The sequence below is a fragment of the Nansenia antarctica genome (assembly GCF_963989245.1).
Source record: "Nansenia antarctica genome assembly, contig: SCAFFOLD_535, whole genome shotgun sequence".
NCBI classification, from domain to species: domain Eukaryota; kingdom Metazoa; phylum Chordata; class Actinopteri; order Argentiniformes; family Microstomatidae; genus Nansenia; species Nansenia antarctica.
In genome coordinates, this window is record NW_027662476.1 from 7,501 (window position 1) to 17,500 (window position 10,000).

A 10,000-nucleotide genomic window follows, 5' to 3' on the forward strand; every position below is an offset into this window, starting at 1 on the left:
TTATTATTTTAATAATTTTGATGGACAAAATGGCAGCTCCATTAAAGTGAAGCCAAAATAGCTGGATCGCCCCGTGGTGGCTGGCTGCAGTATAGGTGTCAGGAGTCTGTTCACACTGATATAGGCTAATAAACATTAACAACATCAATTGTCTAATAAATGATAATTATGCTTAAGTAAAATAAAAATAAAAATAAAAATATATATATTACACATAGAAAAATTCTGGCCCTTGGCAAATGTAATTGGTGACCCCTGGGGTACACAAACACAATCCTTTATTCCAGCTGATACGACTCAATAATACTACAATAACACTACAGTAATACTACAATAATACTACAGTAATACTACAATAATACTACAATACTACTACCACAATAACACTACATTAATACTACAATAATACTACAATAACTCTACAATAATACTACAATACAGTAATACTAAAATAATACTAGACACTTATACTATCTCCACCCTATAAACACCTTGATAAACAAGTGATGTGGTGTGTGTGTGTGTGTGTATGTGTGTGTGTGTGTGTCTGTGTGTTTGTGTGTGTGTGTGCATGCGTGCGTGCGTGCGTGTGTGTGCGTGCGTGCGTGCCTGTCCGTGTGTGTGTGTGTGTGTGTGTGGCGCGCACCTGTGTGTGTGTGTATGTCTGTGTGTGTGTGTGTGTGTGTCTGTGTGTGTGTGTGTGTCTGTGTGTGTGTGTTTAGATAATGAGCTCTCCTCAATAAACAAGAGTGTGCAGGCGAGACAGAGGCAGATTAAATGTGTTTAATGAATTCTCTGTTTCTCTCCCCGTCCCCTTCCTCCCTCGCCCCTCCCCTCCCTCCCCCCCCTTCCTCCCTCCCCCCCTCCCCTGTCCCCCCCTCCCTCCACCTGCTAAAAAGCCAATTAAAAATGTTCTGTAGACACCAGCCTCTTCTTCTGTCAGCAGAACCAGTCAGTTGGACTAGACCCCCACCCTACCCCCCACACATGAGGAGAGGAGGGGAGGGGGCAGGAGGGGAGGGGGAGAGGGGGGAGGAGTGGAGAGGAGAGGATGGTAGAGGAGAGAAGGGGAGGGGAGAGGAGAGGAGTGGAGAGGATAGGAGAGGAGGGGAGAGGAGGGTAGAGGAGAGGAGGGGAGGGGAGGGGAGGGGAGAAGAGAAAATAGGAGAGGAGGGGAGGGGAGAGGAGGGTAGAGGAGAGGAGAGAAGAGGAGGGGAGATGGGAGGAGGAGGGGAGGGGAGAGGAGAGGAGAGGAGAGGGGAGAGGAGAGGAGGGCAGGGGAGGGGTGAAGAGAAGAGAGGAGAGGAGGGGAGGGGAGAGGAGGGTAGAGGAGAGGAGAGAAGAGGAGGGGAGAGGGGAGGAGGACGGGACGGGGAGAGGAGAGGAGGGGAGAGGAGAGGGGAGAGGAGGGGAGAGGAGAGGAGAGGAGAGGAGAGGAGGAGAGGGGAGAGGAGGGAAGAGGAGAGGAGGGGAGAGGAGAGGAGGGGAGGGGAGAGGAGAGGAGAGGAGAGGGGAGAGGAGGGGAGAGGAGAGGAGAGGAGAGGAGGAGAGGGGAGAGGAGAGGAGGGGAGAGGAGAGAAGAGGAGAGGAGGGGAGGGGAGAGGAGAGGAGAGGAGAGGAGAGGAGAGGAGAGGGGAGGGGAGGAGGGGAAAGGAGGGGGGAGGAGAGGAGAGGAGGGGGGAAGAGATCCTCTGGTGGAGAGGCAGCGCGTACGGTCGCAGTTGCCTGGTGTCTGACTACAATCTGCAGAATAGTGATTATTACCTACTTAAAACAAGCATGCTGACTCAGCATAGTCTGGTGAACATTACTTATAGCCGACAGACATTCTTAGACATCGGTTCTCAATGTAAAAGTTGGGAATTTGAACGAACTAGCATTCCAGATGAGCTCGCTAGGTCTGCGGGAGTTCATGGAATGGACGCACCGATGAGGGGACCCTCGCGATTAGACGGCGTTGACGCGGAGGCCTACAAGCGAACCAAACAGATTATCTCTACCGAGTATATTCCTTGGTAATGTCTGCTCTCTAGCGAACAAGATGGATGAGCTCAAACTATGGATTACCACACAGAAGAGGATGATGGACTGCAACGTGCTGATTTTCACAGAAACTTGTCTAAACACCAGCGTTCTGGACAGCGCTGCGACGCTAACATGACGAGACACGTTCCGAAATGAGCTGAACTTCAGTGTGCTCAGGTAAAGCGAAAGATGGTGCTCTGTGCATTCATGTCAACAAAACTTGCACAGACACTGCCAGCCTTGAGAGTCATTGCTCTACCAATCTAGAATATAGGATGATCAAGTGTAGACCATTTGATCTGCCCAGAAAGCTCTCTACTGTTATTATTAGCGCAGCCTACACACCCCCTGATGCCAATGCTAAACTTGCAATGAAAGAACTTCATGTTGCCATAAGCAACCAGCAAACTGCACAGTAACTCCACCAGCATGTCTCCTGCTTCACCAGAGGAGACAAAACCCATGACCATGTCTACTCCAATATTGCAGAGGGTTACATTCCCCCACCTAGGGCAATCAGACCACATCTCTTTGTTCCTACTCCCCAGATACACCCCCCTCATCAGACGTGTGAAACCAACACATACAACAATAAGGACAGTTAAAACATGGTCTGAGGAAGCTGGCACCACACTTAATCAGGTGCTGGACACAGCCCCCTGGCCCCGGCTCAGAGCCCAGGCCACTCTGGAAGACCACACAGACCTCGACTTGTACAACTCTTCCGTTATGGAGTACGTCAAGGAATGTGGTGACAAAGTCACCAGCTACAAGCGGATTAAGACCTTCCCCAACCAGAAACCCTGGATGAACAGAGAGGTCCGCTCACTGCTGAAGGCACGCAACACGTGCCCATACTACCCCCCACACTAGACCCACATCCTACCCCCCACACTAGACCCACTAGACCCCCACACTAGACCCCCACACTAGACCCCCACACTAGACCCCAACCCTACCCCCCACCCTACCCTCCACACGAGACCCCACCCTACCCCCCCCACTAGACCCCCACACTCCTCCACCCTGACCCTGAACACCGGTGTGCCTCAAGGCTACGTGCTGAGCCCCCTCCTCTATTCCCCCCAAGTTTGCAGATGACACCACGGTGGTAGGCCTGATAAGCAACAACAACGAGTCGGCCTACAGGGAGGAATTTCAACATCTGGCGGCATGGTGCGTTGACAACAACCTGGCCCTCAACACCAGTAGGACCAAGGTGATCATTGTGGGCTTCAGAAAAACTGGACGCTGTGAACACTCCCCATAATCTACATCAACGGGATGGAGGTGGAGCGTGTTCCCAGCCTTTAAGTTCCCACATCTCCGAGGACCTCTCTTGGACCTTTAACATCACTTCCTTGGTCAAAAAGGCGCAGCAGTGTCTATACTTCCTGAGGAGACAGAAGAAAGCCCAGCTGTCTCCCAGGATCCTGACTAATTTCTACCGCTGCACCATTGAGAGCATCCTCACCAACTGCATCACAGCGTGGTAAGGCAACTGTACTGTGTCCAACCAGAAGGCCGTGCAACGGGTGGTGAAAACCACCCAGCGCATCATTGGCATCAAACTCTCTACCCTCGAGTCCTTCCAGGCAACCCGGTGTCGACGGAGGGCAGCAAACATCATCAAGGACACCTCCCACGCCAACCATGGACTGTATGACCCCCTACCATCTAAGAGACTCAGGAAGTACAGGATCCTCAGGTCCCGTCATTCTCTTTATCTTTCTCACATGCTCAGCAAACACACAGACACGCACACACACACACACACATGTATGATGCTGCTGCCCGTCTGGTATTCAACCTCCCCAAATTCTCCCATGTCACCCCTCTCCATCGCACCCTTCACTGGCTCCCGATAGCAGCTCGCATCAGATTCAAGACCCTGGTGCTCGCCTTCCGGGCGGCAAAGGGAACAGTCCCTGCCTACCTGCAAGCAATGGTCAACCCCTAAACACTTGCCCGTTCACTCCACTCCTCCACCTCTGCTGGCCCACTGGCACCACCACCTCTACGGGGATGCAGCAGTTGTGCTACCCTGTCATGACTCTTTTATACTGTCTTCCCAATGCTGTCAGAACTGCAGAATCACTACCTATCTTCCTCCCTCCCTAGGCTGAAGACATGTCTTCTGGCTACACCTTAACTGTCCCTCCTGAGACATCTACTTCCCCTCTCCCCCCTTGTACAGTTTCTCTACTGTTAATTTAAAAAAACAAATCTTCCTTCTTCTAGCACTATGACTGCCAATGGCCCCTGGCCTGAGCATAGATTACTTTTCCCTGGTATGACTGGTGCATAGACGATTCACTTACTTAGACAAATGTATTTGTTTTAAGTCGCTTTGGATAAAGGCGTCTGCTAAATGCCAAGAATGCGGAGAGAAAGAGAGAGAGAGAGAGAGAGAGAGAGAGAGAGAGAGAGAGAGAGAGAGGACTGCTGCAGGATCAAACTGCTGCCAAAGCTAAGGAGCAATGAAGAGAGGAAAGAAGAAGGGAAGAGGGAGGGGGGAGAGAGAGAGAGAGACAGAGAGAGAGAGAGGGGAGAGAGAGGGGAGAGAGAGGGGGGGGGGACAGAGAGAGATAGAGAGAGACAGAGAGAGAGACAGAGGGAGGGGAGAGAGGAGAGGGAGAGGGAGGAGAGAGAGGGAGGGGAGAGAGTGGTAGGATGGCACATTACAGAGCAGATATAAACTGCTTTTTCTAAATGAAGGATTGCTGATTGTTGGGGTTTTGAGCGTTTATTTACATACGTCTTCAAGTGAGATACTATAGAACTCACTGCAAGATATGAATAACATATATGCACGATTCCTTGACCTCACTTGAGACAAAGAAACATTAATAATAAAACCTTTTTCTTTTTGTATAGCGCTTTTCCTGCAAACGTTGCAGCTCAAAGTGCTCCAATCATTATATAATCATAATTTAATTATTTAGTCATTTAAAGGCAATATTAAAAAGCTGGGTTTTTAGTCTTGACTTGAACATATTTGCTGAGGTTGCATCCCAAATGTAAACTGGCAGTGTATTCCACAATTTGGGTGCATAAAACGAGAATGCAGCCTTACCAAATCTCTTCATTTCGAGAAAACCAGCGTCAGAAGACCTGAGAGCTCTATTGGGCTGATTCTAGCAAAAGGTCTTTCAGATATTCTGGTGCTGTGCCAGTGAGAGCTTTATAAACAAGCAGAAGGATCTTGAAATCTATTCTGAACTTAACAGAAAGCCAGTGTAGAGTCTCTAAAATAGGAGTTATATGAGCTTGTCTGCTTGTTTTGGTTAAAACTCTCGCTGCTGCATTTTGGACTAATTGCAGCTGGCCAATAGCTTTCTTCGGAAGACCAGAAAGGAGACTGTTACGATAGTCCATTTATTGGACTATTATTAGTCCAAATGGGTAATCAAAAAAGCATGCATTAACACTTCTGCACCAGCTTGCCAGAGAAAACCTTTGCAATATTCCGTAGATGATAAAAAGCATTTCTAGTGATAGATTTGATGTGAGGCTCAAAGCTTAAGTCAGAATCTAAAATCACACCTAAATTCTTAGCTTCTTGTTTGCAGTTTCCAAGGTTCCCATGGCCTTCGACTATCTGTCAGACAAACACGCCGGCATCGATAACAGGAATAATAACCTTAGAGATTCAGATGGATTAAACAATTTGGAATTCTCTCACCTCCCCACCCCAACATACACACTGCAGCAGTACCATCCGCACCCCCCCCCCTCACAGGGTCAGCTCAACGCCATAAAACACAATCAATATTTCACCAGCAGCCTCAGTGTGTGTGTGTGTGTGTGTGTTAGCCTCAGTGTGTGTGTGTGTGTGTGTGTGTGTGTGTTTGTGTGTTAGCCTCAGTGTGTGTGTGTGTGTGTGTGTGTATGTTAGCCTCAGTGTGTGTGTGTGCGTGTTAGCCTCAGTGTGTGTGTGTGTTAGCCTCAGTGTGTGTGTGTGTGTGTGTGTGTGTGTGTGTGTGTTAGCCTTAGTGTGTGTGTGTGTCAAGTCAAGTCAAGTCATGATTATTTATATAGCACATTTACAACGACAAAACAGAGATTAAGTGCTTAACAGATAAAACACTAGTAAAAGAAAACAATAAATAAAAATACACTAAAACAAAAACAAGGTGCAAAACAGAATACAACAGGTGCAGAAATAAAAGTGCAGTTGTCGGGAGGCAGGCTCAACTCAGGTCAAAGGCCAGGGAGAAAAGGTACGTCTTAGCTAATGTTTTAAAAGCCTTGATGCTCTGGGGAGATCTGACGTGGAGGGGGAGACTATTTCAGAGCCTAGGGGCTGCCTTTGCGAAGGCTCTATCCCCTCTGGTTTTTAGCCTGGTCCTAGGGACCTTCAGCAGCATATGGTCAGCTGACCTCAGTGCTCAGTGGATTGGGTATGGTGGCGCAGGAGATCAGACAAGTACGGAGGTGCCTGCTCGTTTAGTGATTTAAAAACAATCAAAAGTAATTTAAAATCGATATGGAAGCGGACGGGGAGCCAGTGGAGTGAGTCAGGATTGGTGTAATGTGGTCACGCTTCTTGGTGCCGGTGAGTAATCGAGCTGCCGCATTTTGGATTAGCTGCAGTCGGCGGAGCAGAAACTGGTCGATGCCAACATACAAAGAGTTGCAGTAATCCAGCCGGGTTGGTATGAAGGCATGGATCACTTTCTCTAGGTCCTTCTGCGGAAGGTAGGCCCTTGTTTTAGCGAGGAGTCTGAGGTGAAAAAAGCTATGTTACTGTCGAAAATCACTCCAAGATTTCTGACTGAGAAGTTTTGGCAAATAAAATGATCTCGGTGTTGCTCTCATTTAGATGAGAAGTTTTCACTCAACCATGCCTTGAAGTCAGTCAGGCAGTTGAGCAATGGCTGAAGTGCAACCTTTTCTCTCGATTTTAGTGACAGATAGACCTGGACGTCGTCGTCAGCATAACATGGAAGGACACGCCATGGTTTGCCAGGATAGAGTCTAGGGGCAGCATGTAAAGGAGAAATAGAAGGGGGCCCAGTATCGACCCTTGAGGAACCCCACAGGTGAGAGGGGCCTCAGAGGAGAAAAATTATCCTAGCTGAACGGACAAACTACGGCCGGACAGGTAGGACTTGAACCAGCTCAAGGCGTGTGTGTGTTAGCCTCAGTGTGTGTGTGTGTGTGTGTGTGTTAGCCTCAGTGTGTGTGTGTGTGTGTGTGTGTGTGTCTGTGCGTGTGCGTGTGTGTGTGTGTGCGTGTGTGTAAGTGTGTGTGTGTGTGTGTGTTAGCCTCAGTGTGTTAGCCTCAGTGTGTGTGTGTGTGTGTGTGTGTGTGTGTGTGTGTGTGTGAGAGAATTGAACACACAGATTGGTGATGAAACACAAACAGAACATGTTAATGAAACTGTTGAGCAGCAGCTCACACAGACACACACACACACACACACAGACACACTCTCTCACCTTCTTGGTGAAGTCCATAGCCTTCAGGATGGACAGGTTGAGCGTCTCCAGCGAGGCCAGAACCCCCTCGTAGTCTCCCATGTGACTGGCGAAGTAGTCTACACACACACACGCACACACACACACACACAGACGCAGACGCACACACACACACACACAGACGCACACACACACACACACACACACACACACACACACACACACAAACGCATGCACGCACGCACGCACACACCCAAACATACACACACACAGACGCACGCAGGCACACACACACACACACACACACACACACACACACACACACACAGAGACGCACACACGCACCACACACACACACACACACACACACACACACACACACACACACACACAGATTAAAATGTCATAGAAAGACTAATGGTAGAAAAGAAAAAAAGTTGATTAATCAATACCTGAGAAACATCCTTAAAAAACTACAAATGCAGGCATGCCCTTATATAGTAGAACTATAAATACAGACATGCCCTTATATAGAACTACAAATACAGACATGCCCTTATATAGAACTACAAATACAGACATGCCCTTACATAGAACTACAAATACAGGCATGCCCTTATATAGAACTACAAATACAGGCATGCCCTTATATAGAACTACAAATACATTCATGCCCTTATATAGTACAACTACAATTAGATTAGATTAGACTAGATTAGATTAGATTCCACTTTATTGTCATTGCAGAGTATAAGTACCAGACTATGAAATGCAGTTCAGCATCTAACCAGAAGTGCAAATAGTAATGTAAAACATTATATAAAAAACATGACAATGATAGTGATTGGTACACTATGTCAAGTACGGTAGTTAAAAGGTATATACAGTTATGAGCTATGTACAGTTAAGGTAGCTTATAAGCAGTAAGCAGTAGTGCAAAGGGTAAAGAGTGATCACATTGACCAGGGGTGTGCAAACCAGCAGTAGTGCAAAGGCTAAATTGGATTGTTCACAGTGTCAGGGGGGGGTCATTGTCAATTGTACCCCATGTGGGGGGGGGGGGGGGGGGGGGGGGGAATTGTTCAGCGAGTGTGTGGAGGGGGGTATTGTTTCTGTGAAAGAAGCTGTTCTGTAGCCTGCTGGTACGGGACCTGAGGATCCTGTACCTCCTGAGTCTCTTAGATGGTAGGGGGTCAAACAGTCCATGGTTGGGGTGGGAGGTGTCCTTGATGATGTTTGCTGACCTCCGTCGACACCGGGTTGCCTGGAGGGACTCGATGGAAGGGAGTTTGGTGCCAATGATGCCCTGGGCGGTTTTCACCATCCATTGCAGGGCCTTCTGGTCGGACACAATGCAGTTGCCGTACCACAATGTGATGCAGTTGGTGAGGATGCTCTCAATGGTCCAGCGGTAGAAGTTAGTCAGGATCCTGGGAGACAGCTGGGCTTTCTTCAGTCTCCTCAGGAAGTATAGGCGCTGCCAGCTTGAAGCTGAGAACATGCTCCATCTCATTGATGGGGGGGTATTCGCAGCCCCCAGTTTTCCTGAAGTCCACTATGATCTCCTTGGTCTTACTGGTGTTGAGGGCCAGGTTGTTGTCAGCCCACCAGATTCTGGATCTCCTCCCTGTAGGTCGACTCATCGTTGTTACTTATCAGGCCTACCACCGTGGTGTCGTCTGCGAACTTGATGATGGAGTTCGATCCGTGCATTGGTACGTCGTGGGTGAGGAGGGAGTAGAGGAGAGGGCTCAGCACACAGCCTTGAGGCACGCCGGTGTTCAGGGTCAGGGTGGAGGAGGAGCAGCGGTTGTTCAACTTGACGAGCTGGGGTCTGTTGGTTAGGAAGTCTAGGGTCCAGCTGCAGAGGGAGGTGCTGAAACCAAGGTCTCTGAGTGTGATGACCAGCTTGGAGGGGATGATGGTGTTGAATGCTGGGCTGAAATCAATGAACAATGTTCTTTTAACAATCAAAGGACCACAATGGAAATAAACCTCTGGCTTTCTTGTGTTATCCTTGAAGTATTTTTTCTTTTCTCTTTTATACGTGTATGCTTTTTAGGCTCCTTTGGAGCCGAAAACTGTAGACCCCATTTTAAAAATGTGTCAATATAAATTCATTCATTCATTCAACAGCATCCTTGTGTAGGTGTTGCTTGTGTCTAGGTGGGTCAGGATTGTCCGTTGACCTGTTCTTGCGGTAGGCGTACTGCTGGGGGTCTAGTTTGGGGGAGAGGTGAGTTTTTAGGTGGCCCAGGAGCGACTTCTCGAAGCACTTCATAATGCCGGACGTGAGCGCAACAGGGCGGTGGTCCTTCAGACTCACTGCAGCAGAGTTCTTTGGCACCAGCACGATGGTTGTTGCCTTGATGCAACTGCCTGGGCCGGCAGTGACAGATTGTAAATGTCAGTGAGAACCCCGGCCAGCGGTCTAGTACTGGAATGCCGTCAGGGCCAGCAGATTTACCAACATTCACATTGCTCAGTGTTCGGAAGACATCGTTGGTGGAGAGCGTGAACGGCTGGTCATCTTGGAGGGGCTAAGCTTTGGT

The 10,000-nt window shown here is 48.7% G+C and overlaps 1 protein-coding gene across 1 annotated transcript in view; it reads right to left on the reverse strand.

Annotated features, from left to right (window-relative positions):
- The window catches only part of LOC308175616 (N-terminal EF-hand calcium-binding protein 2-like), a gene marked incomplete at both ends in the record, with an annotated part of 19,174 nt that overhangs the window by 7,272 nt on the left and 1,902 nt on the right, over positions 1-10,000 (reverse strand). Inside the window, one exon of the mRNA XM_080551248.1 lies at positions 7,470-7,567. Coding sequence (XP_080407374.1) covers positions 7,470-7,567 — 98 coding nt within the window. The remainder of the gene's footprint in view (positions 1-7,469; positions 7,568-10,000) is intronic.